This window comes from Populus trichocarpa, chromosome 1, assembly GCF_000002775.5.
Source record: "Populus trichocarpa isolate Nisqually-1 chromosome 1, P.trichocarpa_v4.1, whole genome shotgun sequence".
Classification (NCBI taxonomy): domain Eukaryota; kingdom Viridiplantae; phylum Streptophyta; class Magnoliopsida; order Malpighiales; family Salicaceae; genus Populus; species Populus trichocarpa.
In genome coordinates, this window is record NC_037285.2 from 26080427 (window position 1) to 26102913 (window position 22487).

A 22487-nucleotide genomic window follows, 5' to 3' on the forward strand; every position below is an offset into this window, starting at 1 on the left:
TAAGAAGGTGATGACCCCTATATAATGGTGAATGGGGTGATTATTAGGTTTGTTGTTATTAATATGAATACATCAGCCTAATGTACAACAACCAAGAATAGACAACATCATCCATTCACAAAAAAATCACAACATTGTTCATGGTCAAGAGGTTAACAAGTTTGCTAGCCTCTAATGTTGAAGATGAGCTGGAGTTGGTGGTCATTGAAACCTATAAATAGACCCAAGTAAGGAGACCAAAGTAGAAGCTTGAAGAAAGCCAAAATGTAAGGAAAGAGAGAAAGTAAGTGAGCCGCCAAGGGTATTAGTAGCGGCTTCCATTGTAGCACTACTAAAAGAGAAAAAGAGTGAGATTAGGAGTTGATTAGAGTGGATGATTCTTCCTCCAAGTTTTCTTGTTCTCTCCTTAAATAATAAGATTGGTTTCTCTATGTACGTTGACAAGTTACCAAACAACATTAAATTTTATGTGTGCTCCACCTTCAAAAAGCAACGATTAGAACACCCGCAGTTATAACGATGAAACACTCCACGAGGGATATGATAGCATCCGACGAAAGAAACCATTGCGTTGATAAATAACGTAACGACCATCTCTTATTTCAATTGATGGAAGGTTAATCGTTGGATATACCACTCCCTTTTCTTTTTCTTTGATTATTTTTATCCAATTTCCTTTCAGATCAATCCATAATATGCAAAGCTAAGATTGGTTTAAGGTTAGATAAAAGCCCATCCTAGAAATTATTTACATATATAATGTACAGTGGATTTGTTTTCATGCAATCACAAAATGTGACATGAGAAATATTTCTTGCACGGATGTCTGACCCGGCTGATTCACTCTCTCTCTCTCTACTTTCCTGCCATCCAGAAGCAATCAGAAATTTACACACAGGGCATGTGCCTTGCTGCCGCAACCATAGATCTATACAGTTCGTATGAAACTGCAAACGAAGAATCACCAACATAGATTTTTTGTCTTCAATACAACATATAAATTAAATGTAATGCTTGTTAATGACTTAATATGCCAAGCATTTATCACCAAAAAGACATTTAAAATAGCTGATTCAAGACTAGTAAACCATCCAGCAAGCACAAAAGTTAAAATTTGAGACTAGGTGAGAGAATACAAGTCAAATTGTCCATTAAAAGTAGTCATTTGATTTTCACTGTGGTCCATTTGATTATTTATGATGTTGATCCAGAGACCAAGATAGCTTATCATAATTTTAGATCAAGTTCTTTTAGAAATTCTTATATTCTCTGCTGAAAAGCAAATTTAATGTGGTAGTCATGATTTAGTTTCCAACCATTAAACCTCGGTGACTAATTCGTCATCCCACCATGTCAACATATAACTAGCATTTAGAGATAAAATTATTTTCTTTTATATGAACCATTTGTCCTTACAAGATTGAATATTGGTAAAATAGTCTTTAAATCTTTTATTTACACAATTTAATATCTAAAATACTCTTAAAAATTTTAAAAAAATTAACTCTTTAGACAAGGGCATTTTTTTGTTTTTAAACTTTCTTAACACAATGTAATTACTAAGGCACCCTTAGAATAAAAAAAACAATAGCTTAGATCAAGGGGCTTTTTGGTCCTTTTGTTATGGTGTTTCAATTAATATCATGTGGGGTCAAGGGCGTTTAGGTCTTTTATAAATTAAATAAAAAGAAAAGAAGAAACGTTAGGTGGCAGTGCCTCATGACGGTTAAAAAAGACAATCGTCATCTCTGTCGATGATTCGCTTAGAGGTGCATATACGGGGGCGGCACGTGTAATGCTTCTCTCAGTGGTTAGGTGGTGGTTAGATTTTTTTTTCTCCCCCTCCTTTTCTCTCTCTTCCCCTTAGAAAACATGTAAGCCTAGCCAAAATTAAAAGTTGTCCCCTATTTTCTTTTTATTTCAATTATGGTCCTTATTCTTTTTATTGTTCTTTATTTGTTTTGAATCCTTTTTTATTAATTATTTTTTCAATTCTATCCCTTAGCATTTTACCCTTTTTGAATTTATACCAAATTTGGTCCCCATTATTTTATTGATATTTTTTTAAATTTGTTTTTCAATTACATCCCTTATTGTTTGATTAATTTTTATGTCAGATTTTACCCTTATGTTTTTAATAATTATTTTTTTTGCCTCGGTTCCTTTCCTTTTTTGAAATTAGTTTTCTTTTTTCAATTTCATCCTTTAATATTTGTTTTATTTAGAATTGGGCTTCATTAATTTTTTCGATGAAGTGATCCTGGTCTCAAGACACAGGTCATGAGTATGAAATTTTAACCCGGATCGATATTGAACTTTTTTTATCATATTTTCACCGATTGTTTTTTAATTTCATCATTAAACTTTGAGTTTATTGAATATTAAACATTTTTATTTTTTTGTTTTGCTTTCTATAACGATAACCCAGCCTCGTGGCCTAGGTCATACATTTGTCATGCTAGCCCAGATTGACTCAGAATTTTTACATCATTTTATTCTTATATCGAATTTGTTCTTCATTCTTTTAATTTTTTTTTGTTCTTTTTCAAAATTAATTTTTATTTATTTTCAACCTTCATCATTGGGTTGTTGAGAATTGGGATTCGTTATTTTTTTATATGGTCTGCCTTGTCTTATGACCAGGATCACATGTATAAGATGTTAACTCGGGTTAACATCAGTCTTTTTTAATCTTTTTTACACCTATTTTTTTCTAGATTTCAGCCTTCGACTACAAGTTTATTAAATATTTAGTTTCTTTATTTTTTTTTTCTATGAGAATGTTTTAGCCCCACAATCCAGGTCATAAACTTGTCATGCTAACTCGGATTGGGCCGGAGATTTTTTTTTTCATTTTTCAATTTCTTTTCGTCTTCAACCTTTAGCATTAGGATCTATAACTCAATCATAAATTTCTTTTTCATTTTAAAACACATTTGCATTGTTATCTTAGGTTATGAAAGAAATCAACTCGACCAACAAAACAAAGGAGACCCCTCCGGTGATCATTCTATAACACAATGCTCAATAAAGCATAATGTCGGACGATCTAAGAAAAAGCCAGGTCCACAATGCCCATTTGTGTTGCTCAATTGGGTGTGTTTGGTATTGTAGTAGCTGTTGTGGTTGTGGTTTGAAAAAAGTTGTTTTATAAAAAGCACTTTTAGTTGAGGTTGATTTGGAAAAATATATGTTTGGTTAAAACTGTAGTTGAAATTAAGGTTGAACAAAAGGTTGTTTAATGTGTTTGGTAACCATTTGGGAACGCGGTGCAAACCGTGTTCCTAAAAATTTTAAAATGTTTTTTCCTAAAAATAATTTTTTATGTTTTTATATCGTTTTCGTGTCCGATGTCAAAATAATATTTTTTTTCAAAATGAAAAAATATTATTTTGATGCATTTCTAAGTGAAAATCACTATGAACCACAATCGCTACCATAATCCCAAACAGGCAAGCTTTTCAAATTGAGATAATAAAATAACTAGAAAAGACATATATTAATATTGATAGTTTTTAATTGAAATATTGTAGATTTAACAACTGCTATTACATCATGAAACAAACAATACTTTATATAAAGTATTTTTTATTGTTCCATTAAACTATCTATAATTCCATCACGTATGAAATTCATCCTGCCTTGACTACAGTTTCCATTGATTTCAGAGTGTGCAACAACATCAGGTAAAATCTCATCAGGAACATAATTGGGATTGCGATCAAATTCTGCAAATGCAACATCATCATGCGATCTACTTCTAATGTAATTATGTAGTGCCATTGATGCCACTACAATTTCAACTTGCGTTTTGTATGGATAAGCAAGCCTATTTTGTAAAATCCTCCACCTTTGTTTCCATACTCCAAAAGAACGTTCTATGACATTACGTAGTGATGAGTGTGCTCGATTAAAAACTTTTTTCCAATTTATTGGTTGCCCACAACACCTAAAATCTTATAAGTGATATCTCTCACCTTTATATGGACCTAAATAACCATACTCATTAGGATATCCAACATCAACCAAATAGTATTTACCTATAATTACAAACAACATTCAAATTTGTCATGTAATTAGTAAATAATAAACAAATTATTACATAACAAGTTCTATTGTATAACTACCTTCTGGTGGTTTAGAAAATTTTATATTTCTATTCTCAATAGCCTAAAAAAAAATACGTGTATTGTGGGCACTGTTTTCCCATCCTACCCACACAAACATGAACTGCATGTCAAAACTACAAGCAGCCATTATGTTTTGAGTTAGTACACATTTTTCTTCCGATAAATGGAATTTGATTTTCAGTTGATATGCAAGCTCGCACAAGTGTTCCATCAATTGCACCAATACAATTCTACATGAAAACCATTGATAATACAATGTCATTACTTACTAACATGCATAAAACAATTTAATGTTGAATACTGACAACACTAACAAACATTTTTCTTACCTTGAAATGAGGCATATATCTTGGATTCATTGCAATTTCTCGTGGAGTGTTTGTAAAATTCAGGTCCTCTGGTTTTATGACATCTACTGCAAACAAACATACTGTTGCGAGGACTTCTTTAATGCATCTACTAACAGTTTCACCCGAATGTTAAAATCGCTCTTGAACCTCCCTATTTGATGCTCATAGTGCTATTGTATATAGAAATATAGCCACTTTTTCAATCACACTCATCCTTCTCGAAGGCTTTAACCCATACTTTGTTTCTAAATCACTGCACAGGCTCAACAAAGTTGATGTGTCCATTCTAAACATGTTGACACATCGTTTCCAATATCCTCGTAAAACTTCAGTTAACCAACACATGCATGTATGAAACCATGCACGATTCTTTATGCATACAATTAATATAATACATGTTTATTGCCCCAGCTGTGCACACAACTAACTTTTTCATATCAGAATCTCGCTTCCAAAATGATTCATCATCCTCATCACTATCATTGTCGTCGTCGTCATCATTTTCCCCATCATCATCATCCCCTCCCGAGCCACCGTTGTGATCATTACCACAGTAATTAATGTGATCAACAACACGATCCATTATGCTTTTATAATCATCATCAAGATCTTCATTGAATATTGCATTAAAACGAGCATCTTCCATACGTATAATGCTAAATAAATAATTTAAACATTAGTTTTTGAAATAAAACACAATATCTGAAGGTATATTTTATCGTTTAATTTTACATCACACAAATATTAAAGTCTACGTCTCCACACTAGAAAAAATATTAGAAAACAATGTTTTTGGAAAGTATTTTTTACGATAATTTTTTTGATTTTTTTTTACTGGGCTGGACCCGGTAAAAAATGTTGGTTTGGATCGGGAACAATGGAGACGCACTCCACTGTTCACATGCAACGTGAACAGTGGAGTCGGGCAAATGAAACAGAAGAAGGAGAAGGAGAAAGGGAAGAGCAGGCTACCCTGTGCGGCGGCGAAGTTTGGTTGGCGGAGGCCGCTGGTGAACTGAGGTACGGTTTTCCTTTGTTTCTGCTCTTCTTCCTTCTTTTTGTCTCTGCTATGATCTTTTACTGTTTCGGACTGTTTTCTCCCCGCTAATGGTGGTGCTGCTGTTGTCGACAATGACTCCAGACGGTTGTTGTGGCGGCGACGAGGAAGGTAGGCGGTGGTGGCCCTATTTTTTCCCGTGGTTGCCTCTATTTTTTTCTGTTTCTGCTCTTCTTCCTTCTCTTTGTCCTTGCTACGTTCTTTTTCTATTTCGGATAGTTTTCTCCCTGCTGATGGTGGTGGTGCTGTTGTCGACAATGACACCAGACAGTTGTTGTGGCGGCGACGAGGAAGGTAGGCGGTGGTGGCCTTGTTTTTTTTTCCCGTATTTGCCTCTTTTTTTTTCCTGTTTTTGCTCTTCTTCCTTCTCTTTGTCTCTGCCACTTTCCTTTTCTGTTTCGGACTTCTCCCCACCTTACTCTCTGTTTTTATGATCAAACTCTTTTTTTTTACTTCTTTTTTTCCCATCCTTTTGGTTCGTCTCTTTTCTCTACCCGTATGTTTTTTATTCTATAAGGTTGTAACCCATGTGAAATCTAAAAGCATTGTCCACATCATATGTTATTATTATTACATAGTATTTTCTCATATCACAATTCATAATACTCGGTAATTATCGAATAACACTACAACTTTTAACTACATTAATATACAATCCATAACATGAATATAATAAAGATTAATGCTAACATAAATGAATTTATTACTCCATATCATCTTGAGATATCTGCAAATTTAAATAAATGACAAGAAATTTAAAAACATGTTAAATAACAGTTTAAATAATAATATTACCAACGAATAAATGAAAGCATGCATTTGGGATCAATAAATACCTCTCGGTCTAAGGTGTTTTATGTCATGTATACACTCTCTGCAACCATTTCATCTTGTTTTCAAGATTACCCATAGTTGACCACATTTCTCTATTCCTTCTCAAACCTAAAAACTCAGTAGCAAACCCATGAAAATCATCACCGATACGAACTCCTTCAATTGAGTAAAGCTCGGTCATAACCTCAGGAATACTACACCCTTTCCTATCTCTACTGATAGATGTTGAATCACTATTGTTTGACATGCTGTCAACCATTTGATCCCACCGTGACAATAGTTGCAACCCAATTCCAGAACTTCTTTTTTTTTTCCCATCTTGAACCTCAGAATGTTCTCTTTCTTTTCTCTTCCCACTGCTGCGTGTGTTGCTAATGTTGGACATATTAACCTCTCTAACCATGTTGCAAACATCATCGGTGAAATTTAGAATTTCATCCTCTTCTGAATCACCACTTCCTTCTTCCAAATCAGGTTGTTCCTCATTGGCATTTGGATCCTCATCAACACCAACATTATCATCACAGAGGACTCCAGACGATGGTGCCCATACATACTCTCCAGTAGCAATAATGTTCGAGAACATTCTGTCGAACTTCATACGTAAAGATGGTTCGATACCAGCTTGCCTAAACTTTTTTGCTCCTCTTATTTCCTACACAGAACAAATAAAATTATTTAATGCAACTTCAAATAATTTAGTAATTACTAAACTGAGATTTAAACAAATTAAAGATTAAGGATCATGACAAATAACCTAAATTTTTTCTTTCCACCACTCATCACTTGCAGAAATTGTTCCTAATTTATTACTCCAGCCTACACTAGTTTCGGAATGAGCTTCGTCTATATCCTCCAATCCTTTTTGCAACCATCCCATTTGTTCTTCAGTTGTGTCTTGGTGAATGCATGACCAGTTTGTTCTTTGAAAATTGTCAACAAATATTTCCAACCAGCTTTGTCAAAATGAGTATTCTGTCTCATTCCCATGTCGATGGCCTTGATACAAAGATCACAAAAGACATGCAACCTTTCTTTATTCTAAACAGCTTTTTCCATAGTTTAAGGACCTTCCATTCCTAGTTAGATAACATATTTGAAAGCAAACATAATGAATTATAACATGCTAATGATTTGACTAATCTTGGATGGAAGTGTAGTTAACATACAAGTATGTAAAACAACCAACAACATACACACCATTAAAATTCAAAGCGGAAGACTTGTAGTCCCAAAAATAAACTTAAACCATCAATATATATATATATATATATATAGTAGTTAGATCAAACATGTTAATGCAATATATAATGACATCAGCTAAAATTAATTACCATTCTATCAAAATTCTAGCCTTTTTATAAAACATGTTTGTGTGGCAAAAACATTACACATCAATTCTATAAATCTTCATGAAAAATTGGTACAAAAATAAGAGACAAAGCATACTATGTATAATTGTTGATAAAAAAAAAAGGCACTAGTCTTATGGAAAGATTAGAATTTTAATCTAATATAACATGAGGTAATTGAAGTGGTCCTTCACTAAGGTAATTAAAAAAAAATAAACAGACAGCTCAGTTTCTTCATCCAAAATCCTTCATAGACCAAATATCGAACAACTAATAAGAGACAAAGCATACTATGTATAATTGTTGATAAAAAAAAAGGCACTAGTCTTATGGAAAGATTAGAATTTTAATCTAATATAACATGAGGTAATTGAAGTGGTCCTTCACTAAGGTAATTAAAAAAAAATAAACAGACAGCTCAGTTTCTTCATCCAAAATCCTTCATAGACCAAATATCGAACAACTTGACTATAATTACTCTTTCAGACCAAGAAAATGTGGATTGTTTCTCATAAACATTCGCCTCCCAATTCTCAAATCTCAAAAGAAACCAATAATTAGAGCATTGTACAGCATCAAGTCCTAAAATAAATATAAAATGAAGCAGCACAATTTTGAACTAAAATGGCAACAGCAAAATCCGACTTAACATAACAATGAAAAAAGTTTCAGTATTGTCGAGACAGAAATGCAAATGACCAAAAAATACAGATGGTTAATTAACCTAATTCATAACACCCATTTTTTTTCATATCAGCATTCGAGCAAGAAATGGTTGTGGTTAATTAACTTACCTCACAACACCATATATTCAGAATATTGTAACCCAGAATAATACACAACACCTAAACATTAATTCATGTATTATTAAAAACAAGTAATTAGTTAAATATTTTTAAAAACAGAAACACATACTTAATTTTACAGCACCTTCTCTTTTTGTTCCCAAATAATTTCTCAGGATCTCCTTGTTCTTTTGCCTCTAACACCAACTCAGATCTACAAATAAATTCATCAGATCTACAAGATCAAGAGCTTGGAAAGGCGTATCGGGCAGAAAAAAGAAAGGGAAATTATTTTTAACAGTAGAGGAGAGAATAGTCGCAGGAGACAAAGATCTCAAATTTTTTTGTAAGAGAGAGGAGGGATCTGCTAGGTGAAGAAACGATTAAAATGTATTTTTGCTGTGATTTTTTAAGGTGAATCGTTGAGTTGGGAAGTTTGATATTCCAACGGCTTTTTCTTTCTCTCAGTCTAGATTAGCTTTGTCACACCCGGACATCGTGGCGACCGATTAAAAAACATAATCTCAATTAGAACAGGAACATATATCTGGAATCTTGTTCTTTTAGGGGAAAAAGTCTTGTTTAAGGAGTCGCCACCTAGTATTATGGTCACTAGGAACCCTAACTGGTCAACAGAGATTCTATGGTACGGGACTGGTTACGTAAAAGGGAAGATGCTATCACCCCTTAAGTGTCCTACCTAAGGCAGGCTACATTGCTGGTTTTGTTTAAAATTGCTAAGAATTCGTTCTCCTTTTTCCCTTTTTGTATTCTTCCCTTCATGTTCCTGACTCTGGCGTCAGTGAACAATTCCTACGAATATTTCCAACTCTGGCATTGGTAAATATCACACAAATCCAAAAAATACGATACTCCTGACTATGGCGTCAGTGAATATTTTCGCAAAAAATGAATTTGAAGAATAAATTTTCTATGCCATTTTTTTTGTTGTTTATCCTTTATTATTATTTGCCCTTTTTAAATGGAAGTAAAAAAAAAAATTGCACGACATATTTGCATTTAACAGTAATAGTCCACAGATTGAGCACATCTACAAAAAATACAAACACAAAAAAAAAAAACAAAGTGCGAGGGGCTCACAAATAAATCAACGAAGGCCCCAAATATTTTTAGAATTTTCTGTCATCGAAAAGGGGTTCGTTTGGTCAAATATCAAATTAGAATGGACATAAAAATTATGGCCAAGGCATAAGGGTGTTTTGCCAAGCACACCCTTAGCAAACACAATTTGGGTTGGCTAGGCCTAAAGCCCAGACCCGGCCCACTCTTTTTTTTTCTTTTTGGGCTGTATCTAGCCCAGCCATGCGTGAAAGGTTCACGCGTGCATGCAACAGTAACTAGTTAATTATTTTAGCAAGGAAGGAAGGAAACTTACCTAGACGTGCAGCTGCTGGAGGCGAAGTCGAGGGAGACTAGGCTAACAAAAAGGGGTTGAGGGGGGCGGCGGCTAGTATAGGGTTCGCCGCTCCCTTCTTTTTTTTTTAATGTTTCTCTCTTTTAGGGTTTCTAGTAATGGCCTCCTCTTGGGGTCTCTTCTTTTAAGGTTTCTCTCTAATCGTCCTCGTCTTTTGCATCACTGAGGTCTGTATTTATAGTGTCAGAGTCCCTTCGCATGTGAGAAACAAAGTTTCAATCAAACTCATTCTCTTTTTTGAAGTTTGAATTTGATTAAAAATTAAATTTGAAAGCGGATAACTATCATTATCTTGAAGATAAGGATAGAATGACAAAAGTACATTGTAGTCCCTAGTTTTCACGCAAGTTGACAAATCACACTTTTCATTGAAATAAATCTCTGATCTTTTAATTTTACATTTTAAACCCTGTAAAATTAAATTAAAAAACTAATAGGCCAAAATTGAATTACAACAAACTTGTTGGTGGATCTTGAGGTTACTGCTGTTACAAAGCATAATTTTCCAATTTTTGTTCAACCACAGGTGCGGCCACAATTGTTGATGGGTCTCACCAAAATAAAACCCGGTTTTTGCATAACCAAGCACATGAGAACTATAATTTACTTTAACTTCAGGTACAGCCGCATTACCAAACGGCAGCTAAAATCATATACTTGGCAGCATTCATGGTCAAAGATGATTAAGTAGAATAACAACATTAATCAAATCACCTTAAAGGTAAACAGCTGTTTGATCGCAGGTCAGGCCCAAGGATCATGTCAATAACTGAAGACCATTGGATACGTGGCTAAACGATTGACTTTTAAGTTTTTAAGCTATCATTGCCATCCATCTTGTCTGAGCGCGTGACTTATAAGACCACTGCATACGTAGAATATTTAAGGTACTCTAGTAATTATTCACATAATTACCACATATAAACACCTTCATGCAAAGTTATTTTTTTCTGAGCATTAAAGATATAAGTGTTATTTTACTGTATAAATTTAAAAAACTAATTTAAAAAATCATTAATAGAAGACCATTTTTTATCAGATTTCAAGGGTAAAAAAATATTTTATTATGCATTATGAATTTTAACAACAACTTTATCCCTAATTAATTTTCAAATAACATTTAAATCTTATGAAAATATGATTTTGCTTTTTGCATCAAAATAATTAATCACTGAAGCCATTAATTATTTTTTTATATAATTCACATAATAATCTTTGCGTAACTGAGAAACTATATAAATGTAATTTTTATTATTAAAATAAAGGGGAAAGGCATCATGTGATTTTTTTTAGTTAATTACAACCTACTCCCATTAATTTATGAAATTAATCAATTAATCTTTGTGGTTTTAGCAACTATATGTAATCCCCTTACAAGTTGGTCCTTCATTAGTTCCACCTTATTTTCTGATTTTTTTATCTTTTGAAAAACAAAATAGAGAAAGGAGAAGTAGATAGAGTTATCAAACCTGATTTAGAATCAATTCGGGACGAGACTTGAGTTTCATATCAAAAATATTAACTCAAATGGATCTATTTTTTTAGAAAAAAAACATAAAACTTAACAGGAAAAAAAAAATCATTTGGTTTATTATGAAGTTTGGACTTATTTTCATTGGGTTAACCTTTCCTTATTTATTTTCAACTCAAACCGATCTTGGCTTTGAGTTGGTTGAGTTTGGGTAGAGTTCTCAAGCCAATCTAGATTCTATAACTATAAAAATAAATACGCTTGAAAATTTTAATTAGAAAAGAAGGTAATTTTGAAAAAGAAAAAAAACTTACTATGCTATACCGCTTCTCCATGGACATTCGCTTTTTGTTACAAATTCCGTGTTTAATGCTACTAATTAATCGAGATACACGTAAACTGCCCTGAATAATTACATTAATAAAAAAAAATTATGAAATTTTCTCATAAGATCACGATAGTGAATAACACCAATCACTCCTTCCCTCTGATTCTATTATCTATTAGCAAAATGAACTTGAATAATAATAATAATAATAATAATAATCGTGCATACTTCAAAGAGCACATTGAAATTGCCTTTATTTAAAGAGATTTTATTAGAAATTGAGAGACCACTGTTAGGTTTGACTTTGGTTGGTGCTGGTTAGGTGAACGGGGCAAAGTAAATTGCTGGTAGCCGATGCAGATCCAGCTGGCCCGTATTTAATTACTCAACCTGCCCATTTTTGGAAGCAATAGTGGATTTGAGGACGACGATGTTAATATATCTATTTTATATTATAACGTTATTTTTTAAAATATTATTTATTTATAAATATATTTAAATAATTTTTTATTTTTTAAAATTTATTTTTAATATCAACAATTAAAATAATCTGAATATATTAAAAAAATATTTTTAAAAAATAATAAAATTTTTTATTTTAACTTATTTTTGAGCGAAAAACACTTTAAAAATTAATTGTTGCATTTTTAAATATCTTTTAAACAATATTAACACAGCGTGTTGGAAAACAAGATACTCAAATCAAACTAGACAGATACCCGTCATTACATGGATATTTTTTTTATTTAATAACCTTGTGTAATTTTAATTTATTATAATTTATGAATAACGCAATGTAGAAAAGAATTGTATGGATTGTGGGGAAAAAAATTAAAACTTATGATAAAGATGTAGAGCAACTATTTCAAAGAAGAATATTTAAAATTTTAAATTAAAGTTAGTTAACATCTATAGCCTTTTTTGGACCATGACTAAGAATCAAAAGTTCATGTTTCTTCGCTTCCAAAATTGAAACAATGAAGCAAGCACAGCATTCCAAACTACGAGTCTTCTTTTATCAAGCTAAAGAATCATAAAAGTTATTGTTTACTTTTCTTTTCTTTCAAGATTGAGACAATAAAAAGAAGCATATTATTCCATACATACTGTAATTGATTGCAGACCTCTCTAGTTGAGAAATACTTTTTTATATATATATATATATATATCCGGACCAGTTTACGTGCACTTCAATTAATTCTTTAAAACCCTGAAGTTAATAACCAGATAAATTTTTAGTGGTCATGAGATTTATAAAACTCGACATGATAACTTCTAAAAAATAAACTCAGAATCTAATTACCTCTCAACATTCTTGTTAAAAAATACTTGATATGATTGATATAATTTGTCATGAAATAATACAATAAAGATATGTTAATGAAATTTCTTTCCACTAAAAACAGAAGATTTGGAGTATGTTTAAAAGTGTTGTGGAATTGCATTCTAAAAGATTTTATTTTATTTTATTATGTTTTTAAATTGGCATTCTAAAAGATTTTATTTTATTTTTTAAAATTATTTATTTTATTTTTGAATTATTTTAATATGTTAATATAAAAAATAAATTTTAAAAAATAAAAAATATATTATTTAATATATTTCTAAATAAAAAAAACACAACTTGAGTTTCTTATAAAATTGGATAGAGGCGTTGGGTTTGATATTTAAAGAGTAAGTTGCCGTCTTTGACTTTTTGAATCCAAATCCTGAATCGATCAAAAGAATTTATTAAATGATTCTAAATTCACCATATCCATATCAATATAAAGAATGTATTGTTAAGATAATCTCTAACTTGAAACCAGATCATTGTAGCAAATGGAAAAACAGACGGGAGTTTCACTCCACCTCTACTCTTACAACCATGGTAAAGACCTCTACCACAAACATACAAACGTTTTGGCAGATTATACTTGGATTTAACTTCCATTATCATTGCTCAAAGCTCCACAAATAGACCACTCACAATACTGTAAAGCGGAACACAAGGCAAAAGAAGACCGAAAACTGGAAAGCACGAGCACGCAAAGGTAGGTGCTTTTTCATTAATAAGGCCAAAAATTCCAGTCACGCATCATTTTACTAAGAAATGGATGGATCAGACAGTCCCCCGTGGAAGCATTAAAAAGATCATGATTTGACCAGAAAAAATGAGTGATCTGATCTCATGCTGCTTTTAAGCTCTGTGGAATAACTTAATGTTTTTGTGCAAGATGAGCTAAATTCAGTCATCCTCCGCTTAATCCCCAAGAACCCAATCCCATCTAGATACACGGCAAAGCACACCCAATCAGCTATACTGTGACTTGCAAGAGAAAGTAAGCAACAAACAAACTCAATAGACTGCCAAAAGTAGAAATTTAATTCATAGAATGATGTTTCCAGTGATACTGCAAATAACAAGGAAATTGCTAGTAAAAGTTTTTTTTAAGACGAGGCATTTTGCTCTTCTACGCTGTGGATTATCACCTATTTCAGTTCATCTATCTTCAAAATTTCAGAACCAACAAAACTGAATCATTTATCCTTCTGCGGCAAATACAAAGAATTTTTCCATTTGAAGAGACGAGAAATCTCTACTCATTACAAATACACTCTCTTTCAGTAAATGAAAAATAAATAAATTCTTAACCTGTTTAAGTGCTACGTATATACATACATTTATCAGAAGAAGCAGTCCGTCTCTTCACCTCTCCATATCCCCAGATGATATCACCACCTATCAGCCCCCTCCTCAACTCCCAAATCCAATCCTCTTCTCCTCCTTGTTACATGACTCGAATAACTTCTCTCAATCGATTCAGTTCCAGATACATCATGCATTCTTGACGATGAATTAGGCCTAATCCTCCTAAAAAACGACCCCAAACCACGAAAAACTCTCCTAAAACCCCCACTGCCATTACTGTCCCCCCTTCCCCTACTCCTAGTTACCCAAGAATCCCAATCTCGAGGCCTCCTGTTCCCACTAAGCCCACCATTCCCACCGCCATCCATCTCCGTAAAAACACCCGGAAACTCCCTCTCTCCACCTCTCCTCCCCCCACTAAACCTCCCAACAGCAAACCCACCTCCAGGCAACCTCCATATAGTCAACCCCACAACCTCCCCTTCCGCCTCCTCCTCGTCAGAATTATCCACGGGCAACTCGTGCCTACAAACCGGACAAGAATTTCGCATCGCAAGCCAGGGCAAGATGCAATCAGAGTGGTAAATATGCTTGCAAGGCATCTCGCGAGCTTCGTCTCCAATCTCAAATGCCTCTTTACACACTGCACAGTACGTCTCCGAAACCACGTGCGTTTCGTTTATTTCTACACTAGGCATTGATTCAACCACGGCTTTCGACGCCGGCGGGTTAGGGGCCGACCGGCCTAAGCTGTTTATCTCAATCTGTGATAATTGGTCCAGTAAGCGATCAAAACCAGAAACCATTAAAAACTCCGACATCGTCTCAGGTACGGGTCGAAGACCCGACCCAGTTCCATCGTCGTAGTAGAACTCGTAGGCGCTTCCTTCATCGTTGTCATCGGCGGCGACGGCGGGGCTTGTTCCGCGGAGGACGATCACGGGGTTGTACGGAGACCGGTCGCCAGCGTTGCGGCGGTTTCGGATGAAGTTGGAAACCCGACTACGGTTCCGACGGTTGTCGTTGTTGGATTGGATCTCTTCGACAAACCCACCGTCGCAGTGAGGACACGTGATGTAGTTGGCGTGGTTTTGTTCTTCGTCGTCGTTGCGAGGTGAAACGGTGACGAAGCGTGCACATCTGTAACACCAATACGACGTGGCCGTCGTTGAAGCCATGGTCAGATCGGAAAGTAGCTAGAGAGAGAAAGAGAATGATGATTGTAGTGTGCGAAAGAAATGAGAAGAGAGAAAGAGGCGCCGGGCTTTTAAAGAGACGCGTGAAAGAAACTTGGGATGGCGGGCTATGAGTGCGAAAACAAAATGAGAGGGCGAAGGAGCGTTCCCGGTGGATCAAATACAGGATGTTACGCGTGAGCGTCACGTGGTTACGCGCTTTCATTGTTTTATTTTATTTTATTTTTTGAGAAAAAGGCGCTTTTCAATAATTGGGTAAGCTACAAGAAAAGCCCTAAAGCACCCCCTGATGTATTCTGTTTTCAATGTCATCCCTCTCTCTTGCGGGTGGAAATTGCCTAGGTTGCCTTTTGCAACTAGTTGTGCAACCTCGCAAGTGGTGGAGTAATTTTTATGTCAAAAAATTGGTTTAAGTTAGTGATAATAAAGTTTTATATCTTTATTTGATGCTTAAATAGTTTAAGATTTCCTTTTAATAAAAGTTTTACTATATTTACACTCAAATCAATTATTATTTTTATTAATATAAGTGTTCGGGTCAACTTATGCATAACTTCTGCATATCTCGACTAATCCCACAAACCCTGAAGTTAATGATCATGTAAGTCTCCAGTGACCATCATATTAACAACCACAGGACTCGAACCTGAGATCACAAGGGAGCAAACCCCTTAATCCAAAACTCTTACCACTGGACCCACTACTAAATAATTAACTAATATTTTTTAAAAACATCTTATATACAGTATAGAATGATTAACATTTTAAGTTTTTTTTTATCTTTTATGAGAATTTTTTTATGTATTTTACATGATAATTTTATTTATTTAATGTTATACAGATACAACTCATGTATATTTTTATAATAATTCATTAATCATAGATAATTATAGTATTAACAACAAACCAAAATCAGTATTCTTTACAATAATGATCATATTTTTTAAAATCATTGAAATAAAACACAAGCAACCTTTTTTTTTTTTTTTACTCTCTCGCAAATCTAAAAATCATAAATAAAAATTAAATAAGCGCATCTAACACATACACCTTCTAAAAATAATTAAAAACCCTTAATGCCGAGCATTCGTTCTTGACTTGTCAATTCAATTGCCTTCAAAACAAGACTGGTATGAATGAAACTAAGACCTCGAGGGGATTTAATAATAAATATTATATATTCAAGAGGCAAATTGACATAAAATACAAATCGCAGGAGGGGTTTTGTGATCCGAGTATTGACCGGAGACCTTGTCAGTGCCCTACGAGTTAAGGTAGACTTGACAGCTAGGACTATAAGGGCTTAGAATTCTGATGTGTACAGTATTACTAGACAAGTGGCACATAGCTTGGATTGGGTTTGACTGAGGAGAGAACGCCCACTTTGAAAATTCAAGCAAAGTCACCTGTCGATTCGAGGCATCTTGCGAGGAATCCGAACGACTAGTCTCTCTACTCCTTTGCGTTGGAGTGGATTGGCCTGCCTGTCCAAAACCACTGACTCCAATTTTAATCCTGCAATTAGATTTTATTTTTTGTTTTTATAGAAGGACTTCAATTTCGATCCTGCCCTATCGATGCGGCCGGTAAAAAGAAATTGTTCAGATTTTGACCGTCGATCCATTGAAAGTATAACCTGAGTAGGTATCCCAGGTGTGAAGAATAGTTTGTTTTTATATTTTGAAAGTATTTTAAAAAAATTAAAAATATTTATTTTTTTAATTTAAATTATTTTTTTTTATTGTTTTAGATTATTTTGATGTGTTAATGTCAAAAATAATTTTTAAAATAAAAAATATTATTTTAATACATTTCTAAGTAAAAAATACTTTAAAAATAATCAATACAATACTACCAAACACCTTTTTTATAGGGCTGAGCATTTTCGGTTCGGTCCGGTTTTGGACCAAAATAAACAACCAAACCGTTTATTTTTTTTTTAGTTTTTGAACTGAATCGAACCGAAAACCGGTTCAAACCGATTAATTTCGGTTCGGTTCGGTTCGGTTTGTTTCCCTTCCAAACCGGTTCAAACCGAACTGCAATGCCAAGATGTCATCCTGTAAGAATCAACAACGTTGTTCTCGTTGTTACAACTTCTTGCAAAGAAAAAAATAATTGCAAAAAAACAGTATCAATTCTTAGCAATCACTGCTTTTATTTTTCTGGACACTCTTCAGCTTCTAGACCCGAAATAATCCCTCTCTGGCAATCAAGGTGGGATTTGTTAAAAGCCGTGACCCATGAAGGAGAATCAAGTAAATCAATGGAAGAATCATCAGCAATTCATCTCTGACATGGCAAGTTTGAGAGATGAGATATGAGAGACAGAAAGCATGGAAGATTGGAAGAGAAGAAGACAAATTTTACTCAAATGTTGAAAGGAAATATTAAAGCTTTACCTGTAATCTTTACTTTTCCTTCACGTTGAGAGATGAGAGACAAAGAGAGCATTGGGGCTGTGAATGAAGGGACCCTTCAATGTGAAAGCATTCAAAGACTTAAACAAGGGAGAGGGCGGCTGTGTGCAAGGGAAAGAAATGATAAAGTTCTGCTAGGGTTGGCTAATGGAAGGGAGGGGTGGCCGGTTCAGGCACACCAAAACCGGAAACCAGACCGGACCGAACATTTTCCTTAATATTTTAACCGGTTCAATCGGTTTTTTGTACCGGTTCGGTTTTTTTGGTTAATTTTTTTCGGTTTTTTCGGTTAAATCGGTTTTTTGATTTTTTTGCTCACCCCTACTTTTTTAAATATAACGTAAAGAGGTGTCTTTCGGATTTGAATGTGAATTTTGGAACATTATTTATGGAAATGAAGTGTGTTTTACAAATTAATTATGAATTAAAAGACATCAATCTTTTACCGTGGATTGCACAGTAAAAGAAATATTCTTTTTAGATTTTTTAATTAATTTTTCTTGTTTAATTTAATTCGTTAATATTAATTTTTTTTCTATTTAGTTATCACATTCTCATGACATGGATTCCTAGTTTGACCAGTTTAATCTAGTTAATTCAGATTTTTTTTAATTAGTTTTTTTTTTTAAATTTCATCTTTTAATATCGATTTGATTAAGAGTTAAACTTCATAATTTATTTTATTTACTTTTCATTAGATTATCGTGATCTCAAGAGGAGATTTTACTTTTCATTAAAATAATGTTTTGCTTTGTTTTTTTTTTTTTTTTTATTATTTAATATTAAATTTTTTGTTATTTAGTGAATGATTAATTTCTTTACAGTAGGGATGGATTGCGCCCCGTTAATAAAAAAAAATGTGGACCTCATGGTTATGAATGCTTAAGTGCTTAAATGTGAGTAATCTGACATCCTAATGTACAGTGATTACATCCGGCTGGAATTTCATGTAGTTTAAGGTTTGACTGGCGAGTTTATTGGGTCAATACTAAAATAATATTGTTTTATTTTTAAAATTAAATGACTTTCTTATAGATAAAAAATATTAATAAAAAAATCATTGAAATTGATCAAGTCCAGTCCTGCTCGGGTTAAAACAGGTTTTTAATCGAGTTATTTATGTTAGATCGAATCAATCTCCAGATCAATTTGGAATGAACTCGAGCCCAAGATTATGAATGGATCATTCCGGCAGGCAAATTTAATAATTATGACCGAGAGGGTTTTCGTGTAGCGCTCCAGAAAAGAAAAGGAAAAGGGATTGGTGAGCACTTATTACTCGGCATATCTTTTCTTGGATTTCATGTTTACCAAAGGCTCAAGGGTGCCTATATTTCTGGCAAGGAGCATGCGTTTAAAGCGAGTAATTATTGGGGCCGCTGTGTGATGGGAACTATTAATTATTGCGAGACACGAATTGGGGAAAAAAATGAAACAGTGCTGCGTACAGTAAATTGAGATCTGGATATCAAGGGAACAAGATTGATGCCGAATCGGAGCCTTTCCTTGGACCCCGTTTTATCTTTGACCGGTGGAGCTGCCTTTCCTCGCATCTTCTCCCGCACCATCATCTTCGCAGGTGAAATTTAAATTTTATTTATTTTTATATTTTAAAAGTATTTTAAAAAAAATTAATTTTTTTATTTTTTCTTTACTTTAAATTAATATTTTTTAAAAGTTTTTAAATCATTTTGATGTATTGATATTAAAAATAATTTTTAAAAAATAAAAAAACAATCATCTTAACATTTCTAAGTAAAAAACACTTTAAAAAGCAACTACAACTACATTCTTAATTTCTTGTACTATTGTTATAAAATAAAAAATAAAATGCTTTATAATGATACGGAAGGTTCAACTTAAAATCGCTTTTAGGAAATTTAATCGCAATTGAACATAAATTAATCTTAGCTTAATAGGGAAAACAAAAAACATTTTTGAAGTTGCATCATTAATCAACATAATCTAAACTTTGTGGGAAATTTCTATGATACAATAGAGAAATCACTATTCATTAAAATAGTGGAGAGACACGTTTGTTTTTCAAACCAAAAAGCATAAGGGTTTTTATAAAATGTAATCGGATCTTTCTAGGGGTTTATATGTCATTATTGATTTAATAAAAAAACTCAAGGTTTGCTTAAGTTTACTTGGTTTTTTATATTATTAAATTACAATTTTTTTTTTCTATATTATTAAAACAATTGAGCTTATTAAACCTGTTGATTTAATAACCCGAGTCTAGAATTTTGTTTTTTGATGTTATTCTTCATTATTGTATTGGTTGGAAATTAGGTTTCTTTATTGAACATAAATCTAAGATTTAATGAGCTTTGAATTTGAGAAATTAACACATGCTTGGAAGATTTGTTTATATCTACTTGATTTTTCATATAATTAAATCATGGTTGCCTTATTTTCATACTATTATATTAAAAGATCTTTATGGAACTCATGCGACTTAATGACTAGTCTTTGATTTTTTTACTTCTTTGTAAACACTTGCATCACCTTAACTCTTTTTTAATATATATTTTAAATTTTCTCAGCACTTGGTGTGTCGCCGACCATCGATTTAGATTTACTCAAGTTGCTTTTTTTTATTATTTTTTAGATTTTTTTTTACCTTTAATATTTGGTACAGGTTACATGGAGTTATCATGTTCTCATGCTCCAAATCATGAATTTTGCAATTTAACTAGCTTGAATTGATTCAATATGTTGTTATCTTAATATTTTATTAAAAAACAATATACTATCCATGTCAATATTTCAGTATTTTAAAAGTTTTTTTTCTAGTATGTATAAAAAAATTTATTTTATAATGTTTTTATATTTTTTTAATTTTTTTTTAAAAAATATTTTACCTGGAACGAAATACAGGTAAAAAAACTAATATGATATTACCTCGTGTCATTTCCCACCGGGTCCATCTCATGTACAGTTTCCCGTGGAACCCTTTGTTCTTGTGTACCAAGATGCTGTTTGTTATTGTGGCTGCGGGTGAGGTTCACCGGCAGCCACACATTTTTATGTTTGGTAAAGGAAACAAACCTGATTTTGCTTGGTAGGGCCCACTGATTTTTGCTGCCCAGCCGCAGGATTGGAGAAGCAGCAAAATGCTGCTTCTCGTGGTTATTTTTAGGAACAGTGGAGCATGGCTCCACTGTCGCAATGTTCAGTTAGTTTTTTTTTTTTTGAAAAACCAATGAGAAAAGTTTAGTTTTTTTTTCTTGAACACCAGTGCAGTTAATCGTGAACAATATTTTTTTTTTGTTTTTTTAAAAAAATTAGTTTAATGTGAATTAAATTTACTCGTACTGTAATGAAATTGTAAATTTTTTTAAAAAAATTGTGTTGTACTTGAAAAACTAGTATTTAATATTATTTAATAACACTACATAAATTAAAAAGATATCGCATGATGACGTAGCATTTGTGGAATTTGATCGCAATTCCAATAATAAAGATATCACAATCTTTATTATTTAATAACAATACATAAATTAAAAAATTCATTTTTTGTTGTTGCGCGCTTAAGAAACCATGGAAAATATAGTCCTTGTTGGATAGATTTCGTATGTAATGACATTGCACATAGATTGTGTTTGGTATTGCGTTAGCTGTTGTGGTTGTGGCTTAAAAAAGTTGTTTTATAAAAAGTACTTTTAGTTGAGGTTGATTTGAAAAAATAGGTGTTTGGTTAAAACTGTGGTTGAAATTGAGGTTGAAGAAAAAGTAGTTTTAATGTGTTTGGTTAAAAAAATGCTTTTCAAATTGAGGTTATAAAATGATATATATATATATATATATATATATATATTAATGATTTTTAACTTAAATATTGTAGATTTAACTACTGTTATTATATCATGAAATAAATAATATTGAAATCAAATATTTTTTATTATTCCATTAAACTATGTGCAGTGCCATTACATACGAAATATATCCAACAAGAACTATATTTTTCATGGTTTCTTAAGCGCGCAACAACAAAAACTGAATTTTTTAATTTATGTAGTGTTATTAAATAATAAAGATTGTGAAATCTTTATTATTGGAATTGCGATCAAATTCCATAAATGCTACGTCATCATGTGATATCTTTTTAATTTATGTAGTGTTATTAAATAATATTAAATACTAGTTTTTCAAGTACAACACAATTTTTTTAAAAAAATTTACAATTTCATTACAGTACGAGTAAACTTAATTTACATTAAACTAATTTTTTTAAAAAAACAAAAAAAAATATTGTTCACGATTAACTGCACTGGTGTTCGGGAAAAAAAAACTAAACTTTTCTCATTGGTTTTTCAAAAAAAAAAAAAAAAACTAACTAAACATTGCGACAGTGGAGCATGGCTCCACTGTTCACTGAACAGTGTGCTCCACTGTTCCTAAAAATAACCACGAGAAGCAGCATTTTGCTGCTTCTCCAATCTTGCGGCTGGGCAGCAAAAATCAGTGGGCCCTACCAAGCAAAATCAGGTT

General features: G+C 32.7%; 2 protein-coding genes across 2 annotated transcripts; both read right to left on the reverse strand.

Moving 5' to 3' along the window:
* Positions 1-6396: 6396 nt before the first annotated feature.
* On the reverse strand, positions 6397-7251 carry LOC18095048 (uncharacterized). The gene is made up of 2 exons (XM_024611612.1): positions 7195-7251; positions 6397-7026 (listed from the first exon to the last, which is right to left on the reverse strand). Exons 1-2 carry the CDS (start codon positions 7249-7251, stop codon positions 6397-6399), a joined length of 687 nt encoding a protein of 228 aa, XP_024467380.1.
* Positions 7252-14084: 6833 nt separating this feature from the next.
* LOC7485690 (E3 ubiquitin-protein ligase RDUF1) lies at positions 14085-15704 on the reverse strand. Its single transcript, XM_024597483.2, has one exon. The coding sequence runs from the start codon at positions 15550-15552 to the stop codon at positions 14458-14460; it is 1095 nt and encodes a 364-aa protein (XP_024453251.1). The 5' UTR covers positions 15553-15704; the 3' UTR covers positions 14085-14457.
* Positions 15705-22487: the final 6783 nt, after the last annotated feature.